This window comes from Cryptosporidium sp. chipmunk genotype I, assembly GCF_004936735.1.
Source record: "Cryptosporidium sp. chipmunk genotype I strain 37763 chromosome Unknown contig_19, whole genome shotgun sequence".
NCBI lineage: Eukaryota > Apicomplexa > Conoidasida > Eucoccidiorida > Cryptosporidiidae > Cryptosporidium > Cryptosporidium sp. chipmunk genotype I.
Genome location: NW_027125589.1, coordinates 212782 through 240231, shown reverse-complemented (window position 1 = coordinate 240231; position 27450 = coordinate 212782). Strand labels below are relative to the sequence as shown.

Genomic DNA, 27450 nt, shown 5'->3' with positions numbered 1-27450 from the left:
ACACTGACGCCCTAATTATTACTTGAAGTGAACAAATCGAAAGAAACAATTGTCTAATAGAAGATTAATAATATATTTTTGCATATAACTATGTAAATTCTACTTAGTTATACATCCTACCTGAGTAGATTTAGTTTATAGATAGTAGCTAAATAAACTCTCCGACGATCACACGCCTATCGGAACCTGCTGAGGCAATAATGGGAAGGCTAGGGTGAAAGCTAATATCTAAAGTGGCTCCTTTGTGGCCAACAAGCTTATTCATTAACTTCTTGTGCTTGAATGACCAAATATATATTATTGAATCTGAAGAAGCTGCAGCCAAGAGATCGCCATCAAAATTCCACCTTGCCCTATGTAAATTCATCTCGAAATTGTGCTTTGCGCCAATAAGAGTTCCTATTTTCCTGTCTTGTAAATCTGAATGAGGCCTAATATCCCATATTACTACTTGTCTGTCCATAGAGTTTGATACTAGAAAAGAATTGTCGGGGCTAACGTCTAACCCTGTAATTGTATCGTTAAGTGTAGAAAGGGTAATAACAGTAGATACTCTCATGTCAATCATGTAAATATTGTTGTCGATTCCTCCCGAAAAAATTCGACCCCATTCTCCCTCGCACGATACTGCTGTTATTGGATACTTATTATCATATTTATAAACGCATGCTTTATTTTGATTCATTCTAGTATCCCATGTACGTACTTGTCCATCATCCGATCCTGAAATGATCAAAGTGTTATTGCATTTGCACGAATTCACTATCTTTGTATGGCCTTTAAACTTTGAGATACACTTTAATGTCTCAATATCCCAGTAACGCACTGTTTTGTCCGCAGAACAAGAGGAGAACTGAAGTCCATGTTGCTTGTTCATGGAAACTTCCAGCACAGCTCTATTATGTCCCTGTATCGATATTCCACGTTTACTACTCTCATAGCTTTGAAAAAGGAGAATTTGCGGATCATTCCCACAAACCAAAATAGAATTTCCATCATTTGTAAAACAAGTGCTCAAACATTCTCCATTAATTCCTGTAAGCTCGTATACTCTCGAAGAACTGTTTAAATCGGCATAGTTGTGTTCCATATATAAAACGCCGTTCCACTATTAGTCACAGCTAATTAAAAGAGTTTTATAGCTTGTTTAGCACCTTATCCTTATTGTTCTTTTGTTTGTCTTAGTATAAAATTTACAAGAATTAATGGCGCCGTGAGTAGAATAACGATTGTAGCGGGTTTACTTTTTCACAGAAATTAATATAGGCAAAAAATTCATTTGACATAAAACTTGCAATATGGCGTTAAGAGTTGCATACGAAAGCTCCTCCGAAATTGGAGTTTTTGCAAACCTTACTAATAGATATTGTCTATTAGCTCATGGCTCTTCTGCAGCATTTACATCTGTTTTTGAGGCAGAGCTGATGGACCATATTCCTATTATTAATACTCTTATAGGAGGTACAAGGCTGGTAGGAAGATGCACAGTTGGGAATCGCAATGGTCTTTTGGTTTCAAATATGGCAACTGATCAGGAGCTTCAACACTTGAGGAATAGTTTACCAGATAATGTAAAAGTTCAAAGAATAGAAGAGCGTTTAAGTGCTTTAGGCAACTGTATTGCATGTAACGATTACGTTGCTCTTATTCATACGGACATGGATAAGGAATCTGAGGAGATAATTCAGGATGTGCTTGGAGTTGAAGTATTTAGGACCACAATAGCCGGGCATGTGTTAGTAGGGAGTTACGCTAAGTTCACAAATCAAGGTGGAATTGTGCATACATTAGCATCCGAAGACGAAATGAATGAATTGTCGGCATTGCTCCAAATCCCAATTACCTCTGGAACAGTTAACAGAGGAAGCGATGTTGTTAGTGCTGGTTGTGTAGTGAATGACTGGGCAGGTTTCGTAGGTATGGAAACTACTGCTGCTGAGATGGCAGTTATTGAAAGAATTTTCAAGTTCGGAACCTATAGTAGCGTGAATAACCAGGAAGAAATGCGTGAGAAAGATATTAAGCTTAAGTCATCAATAATAGATACACTTGCGTAAATGCAAGATTATCAAGTTAATTCTTATCATTATAAATTAGGTTAATATCTTTATTTTGAAATCCTTTTTTTTGAACATTTTTTTTCCCAGACAGCATTCCTTTTAGTGTACATATAATAAGTAGTGAAAATAGAGTCCACGCACAGACTAGAGCATTTAAAAATTCGTGAAACCATGGGTATCTAATAGGTGGGGGAATTAAATACTGACAGATTAGCATGAATGAAAACAATATTAACAAGAATGCCGGAGCATTATTATACAGTAATCCAGTAATGCCACCAGTTATCTCAATTTTATCATACAAAACATTAAATGAAATAATAATTGAGAATAATCCAAATACTATTAAGTATGAAGTTGTTTTATCCAAGATTGAGAGTGTCACAAGCGAAAATGATGAAACTATTATGAGGTTTAGAGATATCCATGGGAAGACATCCATTAATAACAATGCTGGCGTAAGAGGCAAAATAATGCTCTTTTCATGTACTTGCCAAGAAAATAGAAAAAATGAAAGAGAGGATGCAAGCAAAGCAATTTCAAACTTTTTTCTTGAAGGGTTATTTAACAAATTTAAGCACGCTGGCAAGAATCCCAATAATGTACTTGTTGTACAGATTTGAAGCGCAGTATTTAAGTTGTCTTCACTTTTCATTGCCCACTTCTTTAAATTAATAATAAATATATTTGCAAACCAGAAAGATGCAACATGGTTCTCCCAAGCTCCTCTCCAGATAGGTATAACTCTTTTTATTATTGGAATAAGAAAATTAATTTTATATTTTGTTAGTAAACCAACAAATCCTGTGGTATAATAGAAATCCTTATAATTGCCTGGATTCTTTATATTATCAAGAATAAACGGAAATAAAATTGACAACGTTACAAAAATTCCTGATAACCCAAAATAAATCACTTTTTTAACTTTCATTACGAACCCTTTAGTGTTAATTATAATTGAAATATAAATGAATGCAAATGCAGGTATAAAATAAAGCATGGTTTGTTTAAAGAATACTGCAGAAACTATGGAAAATATTGACAAAGCGTGATAGCCACAGTAAAGGAAATTTACAGACCAAACTACCAAACCAATTGCAACACAATTATATTGAAAATGTGAATGGTCTACAAAAATATAAGGTGCTGATATAAGAGTTACCAACAAATATTTATTTGACTCGCTCTTATCACTAATAGGATTAGAAACGTTCCAGTAAAATACAAAAGCAGAAAAGAAAATAATAACATCGCTAACCAAAACGGTACCTCTCATAAACCATTTGAGAGTCTCATTTTCTATTCCCTTAGATTCATACAATTCAAAAAATTTACTGAACCCTAAAAAATTTGCAACCTTCCCACATAGCATACTATGATATGCAGTTAATGGTGGATAGTCCAATGGCCAATAACTCAGATTGTTGTGCTGGCTATCAATGTACCACATATTAACAGGCAAATTTGTAGTGATTTCAATCCAGTGTCGCTGAGCCTCAAAGTCACCAAACACTGGTGGGTCCGATTGGCCAGAATATTCAGAGAATCCAATTAGCATCCTAAGAAGGATTCCTATTAATACTGCCAAAATTACCTTCAACATTGTCAAAACTAAAACACAAAATCTATTATAATTGCCACGCCTATTCTCACTTCATTACACAAATTATAGAATGAAAGAATTGAAATTTATTCTTATTTACGCATTTGTCATCTAATTGAAAAGCAGATTCATTTCCAGAGTATATACTTATTTTAAACCCCTCATACCTTGACCCAAACGTTATGCCGCCATTTTTTTTTTTTTTGCATGCGAAGATCAAAAAAAATAGTGTGGTGAAAAATGAACTTAGGAGATGAAGTTAAATCAAACTGAATAGCTGTTGAAGTTTACAATACTTTCTTCCAGAATTTGAGTTAGCATTTATTGATAGATCGTAAATTCTAACCGAAGTTTAAAATAAATTTTTATTTTGGCGGATAAACCATCAACATGAACTAATTAATAGTTCCGCGTTTCTGTCTAAAAACCCCCAAATAGTGCACTATTTTATGCAGTTGAGGCAAGGACCAATCATTGATTTATTGAATTATTGAGAATACTCTTTCTCAAGGTATGTGCCTCTAAATGCAGAGATTGATGCAAGGTAACTCATAAATTAAAGCCAATTATTAGAAATTGAATAAAAAATAAATATTGAAAATGATTGCAACCGACTCCAAAATTAATAATTCATCTGAAGTAAAAATTCCAAAAGTGGAAATAGAACTTGAAAGTTCTTTATTAAATATAAAAAGTGATTTAAATAAAGATCTGGAGCAAGGAATACTTAATAATAAATACGAGTACTCAGATGATATTAGAAAAGATTGCAAGGAAAATCTTAATCCTAAGAAAAAAATATTTGGCAGAGTTAGGCTCTCCAGCAATAATAATATATTTCTAACATTATATACAATCATTGGGTATTTTTTTACATCAATTGCAATTATTTACTATAATCATTGGCTCTTTGATAAAGTAGCACCTTTCCCTGTGTTCGCAACATGGGTTCAACAAATTGTGGGTGTATTCTGTTTTGGAATCTTGTCGCTATCCAGAAGAACTCCAAACATGTCAAAAATGGATAAGAATTCTCCTGGAGAAGTTTCAAGAGATAGTGCAAATGCAAGGAAAGAAAATGAAACTAGACAGGCGAATATAGCAAGCACAAACTGTACTTCCAATGAAAACATATCAGCGAAAGAAATGGAAGCAGGCTCCAATAGAAGTATTCCTGTTGAAATTTCGTTCAAAGAAAATACTTTAGTGGAAGAAACTCAACTACCAGAGAACTCTGTGAAAAACTCTTTGCCTGGAATTGAAATAGGAGAAAGGACAAGCGATGAGAATGCAAAACAAAAAAAGAATTATATCAGTTTCAGTGCTGAAATGAATAAGTTACTCAAAATATTACCTATGTCGATTTGTTTTGTCGGGCTTGTTGCATTTGGAAATATTTGTTTAAAATACGTACAGGTTTCAACTTATCAACTCGCAAGATCGGGGTCCTTGATTTTCACTGTTATTGTATCCTACTTTATGCTCGGGCAAAAGCAAACTTGGCAATCTATTCTTGCATGTATAGTAGTTTGCGCAGGTTTTCTAATTGGCTCTCTAGACAGATCTAGTCTTTCAGCTATGGGAATTATTACTGGATTGGCATCATCATTTTGCCAGGTATTTTATAACGTTTTTATGAAAAAATGCATGAATTATTTCAATGGGGATGCGATACAACTAATGAAATATAACCAATGTATTTCCACTATTCTGTTAATACCATGTATATTCCTTGCTCAAGAAAAGAATTTGATTTTGGATTCTGCTATTTTTGATGTAAATGAACCAGAATTCTTTAGGCTTTGGGTTTTGTTGATATTATGTGGATTACTTTCAATGCTTTTGAATTACTTTACCTTTTTGGTCGTAGGATATACCTCACCAGTTACATTTAATGTGCTAGGTATGTTTAAAAGTTGTGCCCAAACAGCGGGTGGATTCATAATATTCCATGATCATGCAAGTGCCCACACTATTACAGGTATTTGTTTAACTCTGGCAGGATCAGTATGGTACGGTTTTGCAAAGTCTTTGAATTGCAAGACTAAAGATAAATCAAGTGTTCATTCTGAGGTGAGCTCTGAAAATGGGATAGCTGTTTTCAAGTCAGAATTTGAACAAAAGGCATCAATTCTTGCAAAAGAGCTATCAGAAGTCGAGGAACTTTGCTACAGTTCAGATTTTAATCATGATAAAAATTATAATTATGAAATTTTTGGAAACTTAGTGGATCACATTAACACTTATTCCGGAGCAGAAATGACGATAATTTCTTCAAAAATTAAAAAATGTGAATGCCAACTAGAAAAAGAGGGCTCAGAGATCAAATGCGACTGTAATAATAAACAAGAAGTTGGTTCTGACACGAATAAGAAAGATGGTTCAGAAGAGAAGATTACGGAATCTGTTTCCTTAGACAGTTGTATTTCTAATGGAAAGCAAGAAAGCCAATATACTGGAAATACATTAACAACAAAATCTTCAGAGCAAAAAGATTTGGATAAGTTGTTTGAAAAATTCACCAACATTTCTAGAGAAAGTTCCACTGATTTAAGGAGTAGTATGTCTAAAATTTCTGTTTCAATGCCTGCTAGCGTATATGCCTCACCCGTAATTGAAAGCAGACAAATTTCAGTTGATGCGATCCCAAATAATAGGACAGTTGAGGCATCGAACGATAATATATCTTTGGATGTTAGCATAATAGTTGAATCTGAAAGAGAAGTTGCAGGTCATAATGAAAGTCAGGGGTTGTCTGGACATAATTATGAAGAAAGTGACGAGGAAGAATCAACAATCATAACTTGAATAATGAGAAATTATAAGCAAAGCATAATTCAACAAGTTTATATGTGAAATTCAGAAAATTTCAATTGCAGAGGTTTTTTTGCGTCTAATCTATTTACTCGAAACACATTTAGAACCTAGAATTAGGAAATGCCTTAAATAAGTTCATATAGCGCTGGTAGGAATATTATTTATGAATAAAAGGGTGATTATTATCTAGATATTAGAATTTTAATGGAAATGTGTGCTTATAAATGTAGGCAAATATATTAGTTTTTCATTATAAAGCTTTATAAATATATCTTTTTCTGTATACATGTAGTGAATACTGACAAATTAAAGATGTTACCGCCAATCTTCTCATCAAGAAATGCTTTTTTTTTTATTATTAATGGTCTGGCGGGAAAAGACCACACAGAATTCTAAAGCTAAAGGTAATTTTGCTCAGCAAAATATACAAAAGTACTATATTAGAAGTAAATCAACTGCAGAACTGGTGAAAATAAATAGTAGTTGAATTAAGGATGGGACAGGTCCCTTTGATCGCTGCCAAAAGCACATTATTTATGTATTCTGGCATTCGTTCAATTGTTGTAGGCAATAAAGAAAAAGTGGTCCCACAAAGACCACCTGATTTAGATATAATAGCATCCGGAGAAAGAGATAGAATTTCAGATGACTGGAGATGGCTCGCCTTAAAGTCTGAAAAACGACTAAATAACATGAAGAAAATGAATTCTTCGTCGGAACAATTGAAAAAAAAGCTGGGCAGTACATTTGATATAAACCAATTCTCTTGCTTTGTTCCTAGAACCGTATTGGAGGCAATTGCCGATAAAAGAATTGGTTATGCAGATGACTTCGATGTTATTATTGAGAGTTTCAAAGGAGCTGTCATGTTTTGTGACGCGTCGGGATTTACTGCTTTAACAGCAGCTCTGGACAAGCAATTAAATGGTGCAGAAAGATTGGGTGAATGTATTAACAACTTTTTTACTCCATTAATTCAGATTATTCATTATTGGGGAGGCGATATTATTAAATTTAGTGGTGATGCTATTTGCGTTGTTTGGCCAGTGGATGATGAAACGATTAATTTAAATAATGGAGGGGCAAGTCTGATAGCCGAAGGTACTAAAAACTTGTCTCAAACAAATGTTTATGAAGGAAATCCCCAATTTAACAAATTAATTAGAGATTCAAGTAAATCTGTAAATAAGTCAAAAATCAGTAGTGGTGATAATAGTCCGGCAACTTCCGAAAAAAGATGGAATAAAGAAGAGCAATTAGAGTCAGAAGAATCGCCCTCACAACACAGTTCAAATGCTGCTGATACATATTCTGTTGATATGTTCCATGCTTGTAGGCTGGCATGTGAATGCTGTATGGACATACATAGGACTTTGCACAACTTCCCCACCCCAATTCCAGGAAGACACTTAACTCTACACATTGGTGTTGGTTATGGTAGAACAACAATTTTACAAGTCGGGGGTGTAATGGATAGATGGGAATATGTCGTAGGTGGACCACCATTTGAAGAAATAGCAATTGCAGAACCATTAGCAAAGAGTGGAGAGACTGTTATATCCCCTTCAGTATACTCGATCCTCGGTAAGCATGTAAGTGTAGAGTCATGCGAAGGCAACCTTGATTTTAAAAAGCTTAACAGTCTACTTTTACCAAGACCACCGCCTCCTCCTCCTTTAGCATCTATTCATATTCATGATGAAGATGTTGATCTACTAAGAAGGTATATTCCGCCGCCAGTTTATAGATGTTTATCAAGTGGTTATAACGTTTTCTTGAATGAAGTGAGGCGTTTGACTTGTATTTTTGTTTCAGTTAAAGGCTTAGATATTTCGACTCACTATGGCTCTAAAACTGCACATCAATTAATGCAATTAGTCCAGAAAGCAGCTTATACAATGGAAGGCAGTGTAAACAAATTCCTGGTGGATGATAAGGGTGTATTATTGTTAATAATTTTTGGGCTTCCCCCAGTATATCATTTGGATGACCCTTTAAGAGCAGTTTTTGCAGGTTTAAGAATATTGGATAGCATTAGATTTATGGGTTTAAGTTCAAGTATTGGAATAGGTACTGGAAGAGTTTGGATTGGAACCGTTGGATGTGAAATTCGTAAAGAGTACACTGCACTAGGTGATACTGTTAACTTATCAGCTAGATTAATGGCAAGAGCTGGAGAAAACGAGATTTTATGTGATTTAAATACATATGAAGCATGCAATCACGCAATGCAGTTCATACAAAAAGAATCATTCTACCCTAAAGGAAAAGATGTGTCGATAAGCACATTTTCCCCAACCGGTATATTAACTAGGAACCGTCTACAAGGTATCACCGGTGGAAAGGCTGAAACAGGTGATTCCGGAGATTCAAATTTATTGGATAATAAAGACAATTCTAATATTAAAGATGGAATTTCTACAGATAATTTATTACCAACAGTGAATTCAAATAATCAAAATAGTGATCTAAATCTCAATATTGAAAACCTCCAGAGCATCAGAACTTGGCGAGGCTGGAAGCCATTAAAGAAACTAAAAAAATTCTTCAAGCCAAGGTATAGCTATGGCCTTCCAGATATGAATGGTCCGAATTTCAGAGTAACCCCTGACTATCCAATGGATAGCATGCCAGAAAGTAAATTCTTAGGGCCTCTAATGCCCTGGGAATATTACGAACCTTGGGATCCAATATTACGCCCAACCTTGGATTTGGGAGGGGTAATGGCAATTTATGGTAAGGAAAACTGTGGAATAGACGAAATAATCCAAAACATCGTGCATCTTGGAGAAAAGTTAGAGAGAAAGGTTTTCTTGTGTAGTAATATGCCGGATACACCCTTCATCAATATTGGAAACGTACCTCTATTACCATGGAAAACTCTTTGTACAGATATTGTAGAATCATGGCGACTAACGAAATCTAGGGAGAAGAAAGGATTCTCAAATATTGACCGAGATAATTCAATCTATGGGTTAGCCAAGGAACTTACTCATCCTTCTTTTCACTGGACTTTACATAAACTGAAACCGGTTTTGCAAGGATTGGTTCTTCCATCAGAGCTTTCAGAAAATAAAGCCTTCTTTAAAATGGGAAAATATAAGAACAAAGAAAGCAAGAAGATGAAAGACATTTTTAGGAGTCCCTTATTATTTGTAAAGAATCTGAATGGGCAATCAGAATCATTGGACAAAAGATTATATCAACGGGAATTCGAAAATGATGAAAATTTAAATAAGGAAACTTTAAAAGATGAAGTTGATGATGACATAACAAGTTCAGAAGAAGAGTTATCAGATGAAGATGACGAGAAAGGTTTGGGCCCAATTATCACATCTCTAGTTAATGGCTTCTCCATGTATGAAAACAGCATCATTTGTTTACATGTAAAAAGTGGAACATGTTTCTATGCTGGAATGGAACAGGAAAGTTGGAAAATTGCCAAGATGATTGCAAGAATTGCTATGATCCGAAGAAAAAGGAAAGTTGAACATGACTTTAAAGAGTTAAAAAAATGGCGCAGAAAACATTCTCGAATATGCCTTTTCTGCAAAGGATTTAAAAGACCAATTCAACATATTTCAAAAGACACTTTATATTTATATAAAACAATAAAATGCACTCCTCCAGCATTCAAATCCTCTCCGCCTTTATTATTTATTTTAATATGCAGTAGTAACACTGACTCGATAGAAGAACAAAAGGAAATAATTCAATGGGCCAAGGAATGTAATGCATTTGTTGAAGTTCCAAAATTAACATTGAACGAAACTTCCAAATTTATTGGGCACCAATTAGGTATTAGTACTCAAGTTCCATTCCAGCTAGTTGAGTATGTACATAGAGCCTCTGGAGGTATTCCGGAGCATATAAAAAGAACTCTATTACAACTTCTTTCACATAAGGCCATTTCTATCAGTACACAAGATGATCAACAAGTAGATGATCCCGAAAAAAAAGATTCCTTAATATTAGATTTTGATAAACCTTTGAATAATCCAGATTCTCTACTAAATAATAATATTAGCAGGAATGCAAGCGTATGCTCTAATACTGTTTCAGGCATTGAATCAATTGGAAATAATTTCGATTTCGGAGTAATATCAAGCATTGTATCAGGATACAATTTGAAGAATATCCAAGGTGATTTGGGATTCACTTCATCAATTTACTCTTCAAGCGATGAATCTTCATCGTCTGGCTCTACTTCAAGCGATGACTCGAAAGGATGGTCTGATGATTCAATAAAAAGGAGGATTAAGGTTCCTAGATTTAGGACTCCCGGGCCACGCGAACTACTGAGTAGTGATGGGGTACCTATTGTTGGAAATAGACAATCAAATCGGTTTCCAAGCAATGATTTATCGGGGTCTAGGCATAGATTGTCATTTACAAAGTTAGATCAATCTTCGTGCCTATATAGGAATTATGAGGATAATAAAAGATACATTAAAGTTACAGGGCAACTAAGGAAAATACCATTTGCACCTGAGATTGTGGCAGATTGCATGTCAAAATTAGAACTACTTGAGCCAGATGAACAAATGGCTGCGAAAATTGCCAGTGCATTTACATTTGCATTTACTGCCTCAGAGTTACATGAAGTTTATCCACAAAAAAAGTCTCCTCTTGAGTTTCTAAAAATGATCAAGGCCATGGTTAATAAAGATGTTTTTGAAGTTTGCGATACCATAAATTTCGGAGTTGATAGATCTAGACGTGGATCAATAAACAGTGACCATAACTCAAAACACATGACTTTATGTGAGAATGATCAAGACAAAAACTTAAATGGATATGAAGATGATATTTACAAAGATATTTCCAGCTCAACTCCTATTATGAAAGATATCTCAGACTACTTATCAAGCATGAATTTATCAGACTTTTCTAAGAATAACAAAGACTCTATAGATGTAATCGATCCATGTTCAAGCGAGACTTCCGAAATAAAAAATGAAAGAAACGAAATAAATAACGAACAATCTGTGAATATCAATATAATTATCACAGAAGACAACCAATCAATATCTGAACATGAATTCCAAAAGCCTCAGAATTGTGATATTTTGCCCTATTACATTGAGTACTATCGCTTCCAAAGTGTAGCTTTTCAAAGGGTTGTTTCAGAATCCCTTCTCTCGGATGAAAGAAAGAGACTTGCAAGAATTTCCAGGAAAACGCTTTCAAGAAGGCTTTCCAAACTTAGTCCATCAGTTAGAAGTGCATCACCTCAACTTCCTTCATCCCCTACAGATTCTTCCAGCAGCAAGTTCGCTGACAACAATGAAGTCAGCAAAACATCAGCTAGATACCTTTCAGCAATACCTAACAACATTAGTGTTAGTAATAATAGTATTCCAACAAATTTGGATGCACTACCCGAAGATGAGAAGTGACGTAGTTTATTGCTGAATTAAACTTCTTTAATTGCGAGATTGAATTATAATTAGAACATTTTACTTTTTTGGTTTAAACTGAATTTATTTAATTCAATTATGACCTTAAAATATTTAATTTTCTTGAATAATAAAGTTTATAAGTATCAAATATTTTAATAATACCCCGTTGTTACTCAGCAAGGCAAATATAAAACTCGAAGTACATAAGCAACATATTCATTTATTCTTTACTAGAGAAAAAAAAATTCAATATCAGTTGGTTTGAATTGTAAGTGGAAATAAGGAAATAAATTTTAAAAGATACATAAAATTAAAATCGATCAGATATCTTATTATTTTACTTAGAGCAAAGAAACGATAATTTAAACTAGTTAATCTTTCATGTGAAAGTTGTTCCTATTTCTTAAGGTAAATTGGGTCCGTTAGTCAAAGTATTCAAAATCTTATGATCTAATTTAATAGTGGCTATTTGCAGTCCTCGTGTTCTTACCATGATGCTTTTCGTGTACTTTGCTCTCACATCTTCCGTGATTAAAGTGATATCCATCCGGACAAGAAAGAGATATCTTTGTATGTTCTGTTTTAGCACATTGAGAGCCATCTGGGGTGAGAACCATTCCGTGTGGGCATACTGGCAATGCAGGTGTTGCAGCGAGAGATACACACTTTCCATGGCCATCACTTGTGCCTGATGGACACATATAACTTGTTTTCGCAACAATTTCTTGAATACACTGCCCATTTTCAAGATTATACCCGTGTGGGCACTTTAATGAAAATGGCTTTCCTGTTGTTGCAGTACACAAGCCACTTGGTGGAACTTCACTTCCGTCTGGGCAGAAACCAATCATTGGAGCGGTCTCAAATGAAACGCATCTATGGTTCTTTAAAATACCAGATGGGCAACTTTTAGATGGTACTTCAGAGATAATCTTCACACACTGGCTTCCTTGTCTGGAAAAGCCAATTGGGCAATCTGCAGAAGCTGGTTTCATTTTTTCTGAAATGCACTCTCCGTTTCCGCTTTCAATGTAGCCATGAGGGCATTGCATCATTGGTTGTTCTGTAATGATATTGAAACACTTGTTGTGGTGCCCATGTGGTGTAGAGCCAGGTGGACAAGAAACTTCTGGTTCTACATTTGAAATACTTACGCATTGCCCAGATTCGAGTTTGAATCCCTGTGGGCATTCTTGAATGATTGGTCTCTCCTCCATACGAATACACCTAGTTCCTGTTGAATCCAATTCAAAGTCTGACGGACAAGAAGGAATGATTGGAACATTTGTTACTACAATACATTTGTGACCTCTTGGGATGGAACCTGCTGGGCATTGTGAAAGAGAATCAACCTGGAGAAGTCTGTTACAAACTCCATCCTTAAGTTGAAAACCTTTCTCACACTTCAAGTTGGGTCTCGTAATGTCTACTAACACACAAATATCACCTCTAAGTTCATATCCCTGCTTACAAGAAAGCATAACATCTACTGCTTCTGTTCTAGTACACTGGACCATCTTCCCATGTTTATCAACTGGCTCAAAACCGGGAGGACAACTTTCTAATGGATCTGTTGAGATATCTCTAACACACTCTTGATGCTTTCTCTGGAATCCAGGTGGGCATCTATAATCAGCCGCAAACTCCTTCATAGAAATACACTCTTCTCCAGCCAATGCAAATCCATGTGGACAGATTCTTTCAGCTTGTACCGATTGTCTAGTAATGCAACGGCCACTAATCAATTCAAATCCTGGCTCACAAACCAAGATAGCTGAGCTGTATTCCTTCCTTACGCATTGTCCTTCTCTCAGCTCATACTTCTTTGGGCAGTTTACTGAACTTGGAACAAAAATTGTTCTTGTACATTGTTTTCCGCTAATAGAATATCCTTGTGGACATTCAATAATTGGAGCAAGTACGTCTGTGTTTGATTCGTAATAATTTACATTTGTTGGAACAACATGATGTCCATGCCCATGCAAATGCTGTCCATGTTGTGCATTGACCTTGGAAACTGAAACCAAAGCCCCGAATGCAAACAAAAATGATCCCAGATATTTCATTATTATTAAGATTTTACTTTATATTTTCAATCTTACCCTTACAGTTACTGTTGTTATTTTGAAATATTATTTTAACCTAGAAATTTGAGACCAAATTATAATGTTTTCAGAATCTATTTTTTTCAAGCATCACTCCCGTTCGTACTTCTCTATGATATCTAATTAGATCTCGAATTAATTTAGAAATTTTAATAATTTTTGTCTCGCATTCGAGAATTCCTATTGTTCTTTAATATGATGCATGTAATGAATTTGAAGTCAATCAATACTGGCGCCAAGCCAAGTCGACCAATTTGTTCTCTACCAAACCGTAAAAACGATAGTAAAGTTAACTCGACTGAAACCAAGCAGCTAAATTCACTGCTTACAAATCGCAATATTTAACAGTTTTGCACGCCGGTGCTACTTTCACGGCTAAAGGGGGTTGAATACTAAGCTCGCAAAGTTCTCAGAGCTGCCTCGGAGCCTACAATGGAATAGCCAACAAGACTGGTGAGAAACTACAGTCTAGATAGGTAGAACCAATAAAACCTCAGTCCGGAATATAACAACTGACAAAGAAAGTAGTATATCTATGATTTAAAAACAAGCTACTAATTCTATACCACCATGTTTTATTTCAAAGTTCAATATAAAAGAATATTGCTGAAAAAAAAACAGAATTAACGGTCCAGATCAATAATATCAATTCTTGCCTTCATCACCTTTAGTAGGGAAGTAAGTCAAGCCACATCTACCACAGCTTGTTCTATTGAAGTGCTGAGCCATAAAGACTCCTGCTCCGCATGTATCTGCTGGGCACTCACGTCGTAGCTTGACCACTTTGTCACCATCAACCTTGTAGTACTTGAGTACTGCCAGCTTAACCTTCTTCTTCTTATGCTTGATCTTCTTTGGCTTAGTAAAATTCTTCTTCTTTTTTTTAGCACCTCCCAACATTGCTTCTGAAACATACAATGTAGAGTACTCAGAAATACCTGCCTGTTCTAAGGTTTCAAATTCATCTAATATACCAAAACCATAACTTATGCATTGAGAGTTTATTGGAATCCCAGATAACTCGCTAATCATATGTCTTAATTCCTCCACACTCATTGTTGGAGCCACCTCCAACGATCTGGTGTCACCAAGACCATATCTAAAAAATATCTGCATCTTATAGAGTTACTCTTCAAACAGAAAATAACGAGAGATTGAGTCGAGAAATATTTGTCCCGAAGATTATTAAACTCAAAATTCTTAATATTGAGACAAAAATTGTTTGAAAATAATTAACGGCGCATCGTTATTTGCCATTAGCTAAAATTTAATATTTATTCACCAATTAATTACTATTTAATAGTCTATAATTTATTCCATGATATTATAAAAAGAGACGTAAATACTAATTTACAAATAATTATTTAATAGTAATTATAACTTACCGCCCTCAGGCGGCAATGTCCCGCTCGCATACTTTTATATTCATTACCATAGAAACTTATACCTGCAATGAGAACAAATCTACTCCAATTATTTTATCCATTCTTTCAAGTTGTGCATATCGTTGGCATCTCAAATTAATTGCCGTATTTTGTTGAATTAGTGCGAAGATAATATAGCTGGAGTTTGTTGATTCTCTGCACTTATAACCTTTTTGAAGATGATCTTGTCACTCTTTTCTTACCTGTTGTTTCCGTTGGTTTTTCGCTTGCAGCCTTTGAGCTATTCCTGGTAGTTCTTCTAGTTATAGTCGTGTTATAACCAACTTGCTTTGACTTAGTCTCCTTAGAAGATGTAGCTTCAGAAGTTACCTTTCTGCTTGGAGTCCTTTGTTTGGTAGATGACCTTGTTGCTCTTCTCGTCACAACTTTGTCTTCCTTAATATTTGGCAAAGCAATGTTTTCTTTTGTTGACGTTGCACTTTTTGTTGGTTGTTTGCGAGTATTCTTCTTCTGAGTTTGCCTCTTTGTTTCACCCTTGAAGTAAATACTCAATATCCACATTCCGAAAAAAACACCAAGAAGTATACCAATAACATATTTTAGTGGCATGTCGTTCACTTCCTTCATAATTGTATAATACACTACTACAATTCTACCGAATACAAATATATATATATATATATATATATATATATATATATATGCCTGATTAAAACACACAATCTGCGATTTATCCCGCAAAGCCAATTTCCTGACCTATTTTCATTTATTTATTTTTTTTTCGATTTCCGATCTATTCTCCTTCCACATGTTTTTTGAATACTTGCATATGTGGAATACGCATAACATAATGTACCGCCTAAATCAGCTTGTTAAAAATAATCCCGTAATTTCAAGTGCTGTAGCAATATTCACTGCACTGTTCAAGTATTGCACGTAATAAAAATGCAAAATTAATGTAAACTATTCACGAAAGCCTTATTATTCCAAATTATTCTCATTACAAGTATATATATACATATATTTATTTATTCATTCATTTGTTTTTGCAATGATAGATTTATGCAAAATTGGAATTTATTTATTCATCGTTCATTTTACTTTTCGTACTTAAATTTTGAATGAATAACAGTACTGCTGCAGTAACAAATTTCTTTCTAGTTATAGTGTTAAAAGCTAGATGCGCCTCTAGCGACACCATGTTAAGCGCCATAAAATAGCAATGTCACAAGGGTAGCTAACGGTCATAAGATTGTGTACCTAGGTATGAAATAAATTGTTGATATTTACTTGCAAACTTCTAGAAATTGATAATCTTGATTTTTCAATCGAATCAATGAAGATGTTTATATTAAATTCATTTGGAATAAAAATTCTTAAAATTTTCTCTTTTTTGATGTTAAACTATAATATTTTTCCAGGAGTAAATGGGAAGTCAGCATATACTGATATAATTAGTGATGATTATTCATATTTAGTCCGCTCCAAAATAAAAAAAGTTGACAGACCTATTGATATGCTTTTGCACCTTAGTCGATCGGAAGCTCCAAAATATACTGTCGTGCTATATAATGTATATTATACTACAAATGTTGTGAAAAAATTGAGTACAAGTATGTACGTTCATTTAGTACGACACTTAGATCACTATGATAGAGAATTTAGTGACAATGTTCAGTTCATTGTTCCAAACTTTTATCCCAATGTTGGATCCATCATTTCATCCTTGGGCCGTAGAGCAAACGCCTCTTTAATTTCAGGTACCCTTCCAGAAGAAAAATATATCGAAACGGTGGTTGCATCTGTATCATTTATTAATAACGCAATCAGAAGAGGTGTAATTCCCTCTCACCAAACTACAGCATTTTATGGGAATTGTGTTGGTGGACTGATTGCTTCTGCAACATCTGTGGCTTTGAAAGAGTCGATAGCCGCAGTAGTATTAAATGGTTCTTCCTTATTTATGCCAGATCTCGTAAGACGTAGGCTTGCTAGAAAATCAGCACTTAAGAGCGTCAAGTTCCTTATTATTCATTCCTACGAAGATAGAGACATTCCATATATTCACGCAGAAAATACGAATAGTGCGTTAACCAGCTGGGGAGCGGACTCCACAATTTATAGTGTTGAGAAAATTAATCACTTTTATACTATGGTCAAACATAAATATACCGGTTTAAGATTCATCGCCTCTGTAATTTTAAAAAGGCCAGAAATCTACAGGCCCCTAGATACAGAAGATCAAGACTTAATTAAATTTACTAAAAAAAGAATGAACCCAGAAGACATTGAACCAATTGTCCCACCTAGGAATGCCACAATTAGTACAGATGATAGTAGTTCGTCTAAGAATAGTACTTCTCTAAGATCAAACCGACCTCAGTTAGTAATAAAAGAGAAAGAACATGTAACTTATATTATAGAACAATCAGGTCAATAGCTTATTGGCATACTTAATGCAATCTATTTCGTTTTTGATATTCCGTATTTCGATTCTAATTAGCTTTCTTTGTTTCGTTGAAACTAGGTCTTCAACATTTCTAAATATATAAAAGCTCTTGAGCGGTTAGTTTTCCCCCTACATAAATCGATTCACCTACTGGAACTGACATTGAATTTGTGGCATTTCATTGAATAGCACTGAGAGTTATGTTAGCTCACAGATATTATAGACAATGCTACCCAAGTGTTGTAAGAAGCATTTCAAAGCTGGCACTTTTTTCTTCAATGGTTTCCATTACTAAAAAAAGGCCAGTGTACTTTGATTACCAAGCTACAACACCAGTTGATCCAAGAGTTTTAGATAAAATGATGCCTTTTTTTACAGAAAAGTTTGGGAATTCTCATTCTAGAACTCATGGATATGGGTGGGAAGCAGAAGAAGCTGTAGAAAATGCAAGGGCTAACATTGCGAACCTTATTAAATGCCTACCTAAAGAAATAATCTTCACTTCAGGAGCAACAGAATCTAATAATACAATAATTAGGGGAGTATGTGATATTTATGGTGATATAGATAATAAAAAGAATCACATTATTACTACTCAAATTGAGCATAAATGCGTTCTATCAACATTAAGAGAACTTGAACTAAAAGGTTTTAGAGTGACCTATCTTAAAGTCAACGACAAAGGACTTATTTCTTTAGAGGAGCTGGAAAAGTCCATAATTCCTGGAGAGACTATTCTGGTTTCTATTATGCACGTTAACAATGAGATTGGAGTAATTCAGCCTATGAATTTAATAGGTGAGCTATGTAGAAAACATAATGTCCTGTTCCATAGTGATGTAGCTCAGGGACTGGGAAAAATCAATATTGATGTTGACAAGTGGAATGCAGACTTTTTATCTCTTTCTGCACATAAGGTATACGGTCCGAAAGGAATAGGGGCCTTTTATATTCGCAGCAAACCTAGAAGACGGATAAAGCCACTCATTTTTGGTGGTGGTCAAGAACGAGGAATGAGATCTGGTACAATGCCAGTACCACTAGCTGTTGGATTTGGTGAAGCGTGTAAAATTGCCTCTTCTGAAATGAATTCAGATTCGATACACGTTAAGTCTTTATATGATAAACTTTACAAGGGAATCACTACTCAATTACCCGATGTAGAACTTAATGGTTGCGGCGTAAACCGTATGTTTGGAAATCTCAACTTAAGTTTTGCTGGAGTTGAAGGTGAGTCGCTAATGATGAAGCTATACTCTATGGCTTTATCATCTGGAAGTGCATGCACATCTGCATCGTTGGAGCCATCGTATGTTTTAAGAGCAATCGGTGTCGGAGAAGATGTTGCCCATACATCCATTCGCTTTGGATTGGGAAGGTTTACTAAACACGAAGATGTTGACAAGGCTGTCAAAGAAATCGTCGAGTCTGTAACTCTTTTGAGGAAAATGTCCCCTCTTTGGGATTCTAACACAGGCACAAGGGTTAAAGGTGAAGAGTCACTAAAATGGACATGAGCACTACTTTAAATGTACAAAAAATTTAAATTTAATAGGGCATAGAATTCATTATATATTAAACAGTAGGCTGATAATAACTTTTACGAAATATTTTTTTGAATCTGAATCTTTGGAAATTTGACTAGTTCGAAAGTACCCTGCGTGATGGCGCCCATTACCGGATACACTAGTGCAAGATTACCCATGATAGAATATAATTTGAGGTAATGGGTATAGCTGTGTTGTTCCTCATTATATTTGGGCAGCTGCTCACTAAGATTTGTGATGGATTGAATTTGTCTGACGACACTGTTGAAGTTATTAGTTCCGATTATAGATATTTGAGAAAAATAGGTGATTTACAGCCATTAAGACTTGGCTCGTTTGGGCATTTATCTCGTTCAAAAACTCCCAAATATACTGTTATATTCATGCATGGATTTGTGGTGGATAGCAGCACTCTATATCGTTTAACTTCTAAATTTTTTGTTAGAATGGTACGTCACCTGGACCACTATGATCAAGATTATAGTAATAGCGTTCAACTAATCGCTCCAAATTGGCATAAAGAATTTATTCCCTTTACAGAAGAAATACCAGATGAGACTATTACCACATTTAAAGCAGGGAGACCTTCTGCAGATCAATACATCCTACAGGTAGTGAGTTTAATTGCCTTTATTAATAGCTTGGTAAGGCAAGGCATTATTCCTTCACTTGAAAATACAGGTATACATGGAAATTGTCTGGGAGGAATGATTGGTATTGCTGCATCTCTTGGAATGAAATCAAATATTGGGGCAGTTGCGACGTGCAACTCTGCTTTATTACATCCTGATTTAATTAGGAGGAAGATACTGAGGAAGTCTGCTATAAACACATCTTTTTTGTTGATTCAAGGTGATGAAGATAAGATTATTTGCCACAAATTTGCTTCTGTAACTGAATCCGTTCTTAAAGATTGGGGTGTTAAAAACGTTTTACTTCATAAAACAAAAGGTGGGCACTTTCCTGTCATGGCAAAACATCTATATACTGGCTTTAGATTCATCGCATCTGTTCTTCTTAAAAGGCCTGAAATACTCCGTCTAGAAGACTCTTATAACACTAAATTAATTGCAAAGACTAAGAAGAGAGTTGATAATATTGCAGATATTATTCCAATTGTTCCTAAAACGATTCCTAAGGATAAAATTCAAAGCTTTAATAGTACTGCATGATTGCTATTTAATATCAAATATTTTAAGCTCGGAATTGAAATATTTGCAAAAGAAAAAAAGTAATTTTTAAATGTACTGATACATTTTCTAAAGGTGACTTTAATAATTGAAAACAAATATGAAACTTCTCTATTTAGAATTACTTTGTAACCGTAGTAATAGATGTAAGTATTCATAGTACTGCTTTCTTATAAATAAATCAGTTAATTTTTATTTCATTCTTGATTCTCTCAACTTTTTCATATCGAGACTAGGATGATGCCGCCAAATAGTTACTTGTCAACTTTCCTTTAAAAATGCTGGAAAAACTTTTGAAATTAGTTATTATTGCCATTTTGTCCAATAATTTAGCTCCAATTAACTGCCTCGCTCTGAGTTCTCTTCATCCTGATAATGAAAGAGTGGTTCCTGTCGAAGAAAAAAATTCTAGAGCATTTTTACTTAGGGAAAGAGTTGGAAGCTCAAATATCCCTTTACCGAACCATTTTCCGAATGAAATTTTTTACTCTACAAGCGACTACACGCTTAATATTGACGTCAAGCTAGCGTTTTATGGAGATTATATTACTTCTGATTTTGACTATATTAAAGTCAAAGCGAAATATGGGCCAAGGTTAGTAAATACTTGTGGTCATTTTGTTCACAAAAGTTCAACTCCAAAATATACAATTATAGTCTCACTTGGTGGATTGAGTACTCATATGTGTTCAGAAGAATCTGTTAAATTTTTTAGAAAATATGTCAACTATATTGCGAGCATTTATGGCATGGATATGGTAAATTCTACACAATTTATTTTTCTTAACTGGTTCTATCTTGTTTATCGCGACTCCAGCGTACTTTATTTTTCCAAAAAAATTGTTAAATATTGGATCAGTAAACCTAAAAAAAAGGACATTATTATACCTGCAGTGAGTTCTGCTGCTTTTATCAATAAATTGCTCCGTATAGGCGTAATTCCTTCATTATCTGATACAGGAGCATATGGACTATGTATCGGAACATTGAATATTGCCCTTGCCTCGTTATTAATTAAAGAGGATATGAAAGTTGTGGTTCTTAATGCACCAGCATTTTTTGGGGAAAATTATCTTAGAGGTATAGTCGAAGATTCGTTAAACAGAGTGACAACAACAAAGTACTTTGTAATTTGCGGAAAACGTGACAGAACTTTCCATTACAAGAGGCATGGCAAGAAACTTTCAAATTTTATATATAACTATTCAAATTATGTCAGATATATCAAACTAGATGCAGATCATGCGGAACTTATTAATACATATATCTATACAAGTATTCGAATGATTGCTACAGTTTTACTAAATAAAGAATATACTATTACATACATCAAGACTGAGGACTATAATAAAATTCCCAAATCATTTTCGCAAGTGCGCTGGTTCAGGTATGTTATGTATAATCTTAAAGCAAATGAACATTTGCAAAAATAAATTTACAATGCGTAATGTATTGCATGTGGTAAAATATAAGCGGAAGGTCGTGGCGCCACACAATAAGTTAGTCACGCACTTCGTTTTTGATAATAAGCCTATAAAATGGACTTAAATGACGTTACAGCAACAGTTAAAACTGCATTCTGCAACACTCAAATTGCAGAAGCGTTTGCTGCTGCTGTAGTTGCATCTTCTAAAGGGAAGGAAAATATTATTCAAGAAAGTTATGATTTAGAGATTAAAAAACTATCAAATGAACTAAAAACTATAAAAAACTCTATAAACGATTTACAGCAATCATTTTTAAATAAATTTAATGCGGATTCAAATCCAAGAAAAACTTCTGAACTCGATGATGGTTATATGGGTGAAGACAGTAGTACTAGTGAAGAATTCTTAAATAGGGAATGGAAAACTATGCAAAGGTATATATACGAGCATTTCAAAAATCAAACAGAAATACAGACAAAAGTTAAGGAGATAGAAGATTACATTATTCATGGGAGAGAAAACTTTTCATTAAAAAGCAACGAAATTTATTCTCTAGAAAAAAATCTGGAAGTTAGCACCGAGCACATTACAACTTTAGCATATTTAATAGAAAATCAAAAGGACAGAATTAATTCATTAGAAGAAAAGGTTGGTGTTTTGGAGAATAAAATTAATTGCATAGATGAAAAGTTCATCACAAATTTGCAGATATTAGAGAATGTGGCAAAACTGACAGATTCACTTATGAATGCGCTTAATAATCAAACAAAATCATGGGAAAATTCCTGTAAAATCCTTAAAAAATTAAGTAGCGACGCTGGCTATCTTATAAAAAGGACTGCAGGTACTTTTGAAGAAAACAGTGTTACGGATGAACTTGCATTGCTACTTAAAAAGTTTATCGATGCAATGCAAAGTGTCCAACCACTATATTCCGTTCCAAATTTTTGAATTTATTTATTTATGTAACTTAATTTATGTTGTTGTCTCTGTTTGTACTTTTCCTCCAACATTCCCTTTGGAATACATGTATATAAAATATGTGTGCAAATTTTTCCTTCATTGTTTAGTTGAACTTGATTGTTGAGTAGAAATGCCTCCCTATTTAGTCTTTCCCAGTTTATAGGTGTTAAATTGTCGGGAATCGACGAAATGAATCCCAACTTCTCGGGGTGCGGGTCTGGGATAGAATTCTCAGTGATTGCCTGATTCATCGAGGATCAGTTTGTAAAAAATGAGGCAGATTTATAATAAGTTTAATAATTATATTTGGTGTTTGACGCCTTAAGAATCAAATTATTGATTTCTGTATTAATATTTTACCAAAAAAAAAAATAATAAATTGTCAGAAACCTAATTAATAATCCCAGCTGCAAATCTTTCTAAATATTCACTATGTAAAACCAACAACTGAAACAATATTAATAACTTTAACTTACCTCAATAATTTGCAAGCTTAGTGCTTGTTCCATGCGGAAAAAACAATGTTTGATTGGCGGGATAATAATTAATCAATAAATATGTCAAAAAACTAAATCTTAAAGTTGTCCAAAAGATCTGAAATCCCCCTACCAATATCAAGTACTCTATTTTGGTAGTCCAGCATCATTATCTTTGTTAAATTATTATTTTGCACATTTTTTTCAAAATGGCAAAAATAAATAAGACACCGCTCTAAAGTAACATTTATCCGCTCGCTCCTTTTGGCATCGTCTTTTTAATTAATATAAAAAACAAATAAATTCAAAAAAATGTCTGAAAAGGAGATAGGCACTCGTGATCAACAACAAAATGTTGAACGCCGGAAAGATGGGGCGTATATCCCCCCGCATAGAAGGCAGCAAGGGTTAAGAGAAGATCCTAATTCTAATTTATCAAACTTTTCAGGGAATCAAGCTAACTTCTACAATAGTCAAAGAAATAATTCTAGCAGAAATAACGTTGATGGTAAACGTAATGATCAGAATGGTAATTTAGGTTTTAGAAAACATAACAACTCTTTTAATGAATTGAACGTGAGCGTGGACCGATTTAGTGCCTTAGGAGAGAGGCAACCAAACACCTCTAACTCTAAGTACCAATATAATGGAGCTACAGGGGGCAATGGTGACAGATTCGCGAACCTGAATGAAAAACCTCAAGAAAGGGGCTACAATAAATATTACAACAGAAATCGCATCGGTGTTTCAGGTACTGGATGGGACATAAGAGATGGTAGGTCACTTTATCGAGATGATGAAGACAAAATATTTTCAAAATCGAAAGAACACAGAGCAGGGATTAACTTCGATGCATATGATAATATTCCGGTGGAAATGACAGGCTCAGATACTAACAAAATCAAGCCGATGCAAAGTTTCATGGAGCTTGAGGGAATACACGAAATATTGTTAGATAACATTAGAAGAGTTAAATACGAGAGACCCACCCCAGTCCAAAAGTTCTCCATACCCACCGTTTTAAACGGAAGAGATTTAATGGCATGTGCTCAGACTGGTTCCGGTAAGACGGCAGCATTTCTATTTCCGATAGTAATGAAAATGCTTAACGATGGCCCCCCTCCAACTCCCCAACAATCTTCTTTGAGAATAAAGAGAATGGCTTACCCAGTTGCTCTTGTTCTATCTCCAACTCGTGAACTTGCTATACAAACTTACGAGGAATCTAGGAAGTTTTGTTTTGGAACCGGAATTCGAACTAATGTACTATATGGTGGAAGTGAAGTTAGAAGTCAAATAATGGATTTAGACAGGGGTTCAGATATTATAGTAGCAACTCCGGGTAGACTTAGAGATTTAATTGATAGAGGAAAAGTTAATCTCAAATTAATTAAATTTTTAATTCTAGATGAAGCTGACCGAATGCTTGATATGGGTTTTGCTCCCCAAATACGGGAAATTGTAGAGGATTCTGATATGCCTCATAGTCTCGATGGAAGACAGACTGTTATGTTCAGTGCCACTTTCCCACGTGAGATACAACAACTTGCAAAGGACTTCTTACACAACTATATTTTCTTAACTGTCGGAAGGGTTGGTGCAACCAGTGGTTCTATTGTTCAACGTGTCGTGTATGCAGAGGAGGACCATAAACCTCGTTTACTAGTTAAACTACTATTAGAACAGGGTGAAGGGTTAACTGTTGTTTTTGTAGAAATGAAGCGCAGAGCAGATCAGATAGAGGATTTTCTTATTGACCAAAACTTCCCTGCTGTGTCAATTCATGGGGATAGATCACAACAGGAACGTGAGCATGCATTAAGGCTTTTTAGGAGTGGTCAGAGACCAATACTTGTAGCTACCGATGTTGCTGCTCGTGGGCTTGATATCCCTAATATTACGCATGTAATCAATTTGGATATGCCCTGCAACATAGATGATTATGTACACAGAATAGGTAGAACCGGTAGGGCCGGAAACACGGGCTTAGCTACGTCTTTTGTCAATGAGAGTAATAAACCTATATTGAGGGACTTACTTGCAGCATTAGAAGAAAGTGGTCAGGATGCCCCTGAATGGTTCCAAGACATGGTTAAGTCATGTACGGCCTCGTTTGGAAGGTTTGGTAGCAGGTTTAGCAAGGGTGGGGCATCTGGTTCTCAAAAAGGAAGTAGAGGGTTGCACAGCTTTGGAAGTGTGGATATTAGAAGTAATCAGGGAGGAAGTAATTATAACTCTGTGAATTCCGGTTACGGTTATTCTGGGAGTAACTCAAATTCTGGAAACCAAAGTTCTAATAACGAACAGTGGAGAAACAACAGAAAGGGTCCAGGGAACCACTCTTACAATGGGGTAGCTGGGAACGGGAATAATGCTTCGCACTCTAAAGTTTCTAATAGAGACTTTGATCATGATGATGCATGGTAAACAATAAATTTTACAATTTTTGATGTCGGCATTATCAATATGAATTACTATCACTTAATTAATTTTTTTATAGTATTCTAAACGAACTAATATTAGAGCAATGTCTCTGACGTCTTGCTTATGTATATTTTAAGTTATATATTTAGAGCTTCCCAACATGTCTTTCCGAATGAATTATTGTCCTGAAACCTTTGAAATACAGATTCAAGGGCGTTGCTTAGTATGTCTTGAATAGCTGGGTCTTCGTAGTAAAGGATTGAATATGTGAGTTTCTCCACAAACTCTTGGATATTTGATGCCAAAAACCCGACATCTTGTCCTTTGAAACTCGCTAAGATGTCCATTTCAGGTCCTCCTGACCTGTGTGCAAGCGTTAATAAGCCGGAACAGACGAATTCTGCGACACAGATACCAAAATGTTCATCCTCCATTGTGTGAATTGCAAACCTTGATGTTTTCATAATACTCTGAAGCTCAGTTGAACTTGAATTAATAATTAGCTCCAACTTATCTTCTAGCTTTTCATCTGCTATCATTTGTTTAAGAGAATTTAGATATTCCTTATATCTAGGGTTTGAATCTTGTGAAGTTCCACACATTTTAAACTTTATTTCTTCGTAAATTTTTTCAAGTCTAATTCTCTCTTCTTTGCTCGCCCCATTTACAATTTCCTTTATTCTTTTAAGTACTCCAGAGAAAATTTGTATTTGCAAAAAATGATTTTTTTCCATCCTAAATTGAGAAAGTGAAACAATCACATTTTTTCTCAACTTTGGATCTACCGATTTATTTAATGAATATTCCATATTTATAGGTGGATAACAAACACTTGCTTCAATACAATTTTTCTCCCAGAGGTAATTAAGCTTGTCTAATGTCCAATTTGAATTTACAACAATCTTGTTCGCAAGGCCGATACTAAATTTATAGACAATTGAGAATAATTTTAAATAAAAATATCTTAGAATACTTCTTCTCTTTTCACGTTCAATATTCTCTTTTCTAACTTGTGGATAATGAATGTATGTTGAAATATGTTTAGTTGTTGGGAGAATTCTTGCTGGTATTAATGCAAACGGAAATCCTGCCGTTTCTATAAAAACTTCCGGAAATGGCCAGCTAAATATTAAGCCTTCTAAAGAAACGATTAAACCTGCTAAGTTTACACTCCAAAGTTTCAAAAATGCAAGTTTTAAGAGAAATCCCAACTTTAATTCAACGATTGTAATTCTGTCAATAAACTCGGGGCAATTTAAAGGAATTCTAAACAGATTCTCCACTTTCCTAAGAACCTCAGCCTTATCAAGTCTACAGCTCGAATATATGACAACCTTGTTTTTCAAATTGCTATTTAGAGCTTCATATATAATACACCATAATACCTTTTCGCCCCCTCCAAAGTTACTACATTGAGGATGAAAAAACCCAATTGTCCTTTTTCTCTCCTCCTTCCAAACTTTGAAAGAATCAAAAATCATATTTAGTTTAAGGCTGCAACATAAAAAGTGCAAAACAACCTTGCTAATTTATTTTTCTTTTAAACTGCCTCATTCTAAGCCAATTCGTGATTTTTGTCATACCGCTTGAAAATGAGTTTAA

The 27450-nt window shown here is 34.7% G+C and overlaps 15 protein-coding genes across 15 annotated transcripts; 9 read left to right on the top strand and 6 right to left on the bottom strand.

Moving 5' to 3' along the window:
- Positions 1-148: 148 nt before the first annotated feature.
- Positions 149-1090, bottom strand: ELE39_001628 (WD repeat; the record flags this gene model as incomplete). Its single annotated transcript, XM_067344667.1, has 1 exon — positions 149-1090. The coding sequence occupies one exon, from the start codon at positions 1088-1090 to the stop codon at positions 149-151; it is 942 nt and encodes a 313-aa protein (XP_067201843.1).
- Positions 1091-1298: 208 nt separating this feature from the next.
- Positions 1299-2057, top strand: ELE39_001627 (eukaryotic translation initiation factor 6; the record flags this gene model as incomplete). The annotated part of the gene is made up of 1 exon (XM_067344666.1): positions 1299-2057. One exon carries the CDS (start codon positions 1299-1301, stop codon positions 2055-2057), a length of 759 nt encoding a protein of 252 aa, XP_067201842.1.
- A 16-nt stretch (positions 2058-2073) lies between these two features.
- On the bottom strand, positions 2074-3663 carry ELE39_001626 (ALG6-like dolichyl pyrophosphate Man9 c2 alpha-1; the record flags this gene model as incomplete). The annotated part of the gene is made up of 1 exon (XM_067344665.1): positions 2074-3663. The coding sequence occupies one exon, from the start codon at positions 3661-3663 to the stop codon at positions 2074-2076; it is 1590 nt and encodes a 529-aa protein (XP_067201841.1).
- Positions 3664-4263: 600 nt separating this feature from the next.
- Positions 4264-6471, top strand: ELE39_001625 (10 transmembrane domain translocator; the record flags this gene model as incomplete). The annotated part of the gene is made up of 1 exon (XM_067344664.1): positions 4264-6471. The coding sequence occupies one exon, from the start codon at positions 4264-4266 to the stop codon at positions 6469-6471; it is 2208 nt and encodes a 735-aa protein (XP_067201840.1).
- Positions 6472-6974: 503 nt separating this feature from the next.
- On the top strand, positions 6975-11879 carry ELE39_001624 (adenylate cyclase; the record flags this gene model as incomplete). Its single annotated transcript, XM_067344663.1, has 1 exon — positions 6975-11879. The coding sequence occupies one exon, from the start codon at positions 6975-6977 to the stop codon at positions 11877-11879; it is 4905 nt and encodes a 1634-aa protein (XP_067201839.1).
- Positions 11880-12337: 458 nt separating this feature from the next.
- ELE39_001734 (oocyst wall 6) lies at positions 12338-13948 on the bottom strand (the record flags this gene model as incomplete). The annotated part of the gene is made up of 1 exon (XM_067344773.1): positions 12338-13948. One exon carries the CDS (start codon positions 13946-13948, stop codon positions 12338-12340), a length of 1611 nt encoding a protein of 536 aa, XP_067201949.1.
- A 684-nt stretch (positions 13949-14632) lies between these two features.
- ELE39_001733 (ribosomal S27a) lies at positions 14633-15103 on the bottom strand (the record flags this gene model as incomplete). Its single annotated transcript, XM_067344772.1, has 1 exon — positions 14633-15103. The coding sequence occupies one exon, from the start codon at positions 15101-15103 to the stop codon at positions 14633-14635; it is 471 nt and encodes a 156-aa protein (XP_067201948.1).
- A 470-nt stretch (positions 15104-15573) lies between these two features.
- Positions 15574-15999, bottom strand: ELE39_001732 (uncharacterized protein; the record flags this gene model as incomplete). The annotated part of the gene is made up of 1 exon (XM_067344771.1): positions 15574-15999. One exon carries the CDS (start codon positions 15997-15999, stop codon positions 15574-15576), a length of 426 nt encoding a protein of 141 aa, XP_067201947.1.
- Positions 16000-16708: 709 nt separating this feature from the next.
- On the top strand, positions 16709-17812 carry ELE39_001731 (uncharacterized protein; the record flags this gene model as incomplete). Its single annotated transcript, XM_067344770.1, has 1 exon — positions 16709-17812. The coding sequence occupies one exon, from the start codon at positions 16709-16711 to the stop codon at positions 17810-17812; it is 1104 nt and encodes a 367-aa protein (XP_067201946.1).
- A 209-nt stretch (positions 17813-18021) lies between these two features.
- ELE39_001730 (cysteine desulfurase) lies at positions 18022-19338 on the top strand (the record flags this gene model as incomplete). Its single annotated transcript, XM_067344769.1, has 1 exon — positions 18022-19338. The coding sequence occupies one exon, from the start codon at positions 18022-18024 to the stop codon at positions 19336-19338; it is 1317 nt and encodes a 438-aa protein (XP_067201945.1).
- A 209-nt stretch (positions 19339-19547) lies between these two features.
- ELE39_001729 (uncharacterized protein) lies at positions 19548-20540 on the top strand (the record flags this gene model as incomplete). The annotated part of the gene is made up of 1 exon (XM_067344768.1): positions 19548-20540. The coding sequence occupies one exon, from the start codon at positions 19548-19550 to the stop codon at positions 20538-20540; it is 993 nt and encodes a 330-aa protein (XP_067201944.1).
- A 296-nt stretch (positions 20541-20836) lies between these two features.
- ELE39_001728 (uncharacterized protein) lies at positions 20837-21991 on the top strand (the record flags this gene model as incomplete). Its single annotated transcript, XM_067344767.1, has 1 exon — positions 20837-21991. The coding sequence occupies one exon, from the start codon at positions 20837-20839 to the stop codon at positions 21989-21991; it is 1155 nt and encodes a 384-aa protein (XP_067201943.1).
- Positions 21992-22096: 105 nt separating this feature from the next.
- Positions 22097-22936, top strand: ELE39_001727 (chromosome segregation ATPases; the record flags this gene model as incomplete). Its single annotated transcript, XM_067344766.1, has 1 exon — positions 22097-22936. The coding sequence occupies one exon, from the start codon at positions 22097-22099 to the stop codon at positions 22934-22936; it is 840 nt and encodes a 279-aa protein (XP_067201942.1).
- An 800-nt stretch (positions 22937-23736) lies between these two features.
- Positions 23737-25851, top strand: ELE39_001726 (Dbp1p; the record flags this gene model as incomplete). Its single annotated transcript, XM_067344765.1, has 1 exon — positions 23737-25851. The coding sequence occupies one exon, from the start codon at positions 23737-23739 to the stop codon at positions 25849-25851; it is 2115 nt and encodes a 704-aa protein (XP_067201941.1).
- Positions 25852-25985: 134 nt separating this feature from the next.
- On the bottom strand, positions 25986-27329 carry ELE39_001725 (glycosyl transferase; the record flags this gene model as incomplete). The annotated part of the gene is made up of 1 exon (XM_067344764.1): positions 25986-27329. One exon carries the CDS (start codon positions 27327-27329, stop codon positions 25986-25988), a length of 1344 nt encoding a protein of 447 aa, XP_067201940.1.
- Positions 27330-27450: the final 121 nt, after the last annotated feature.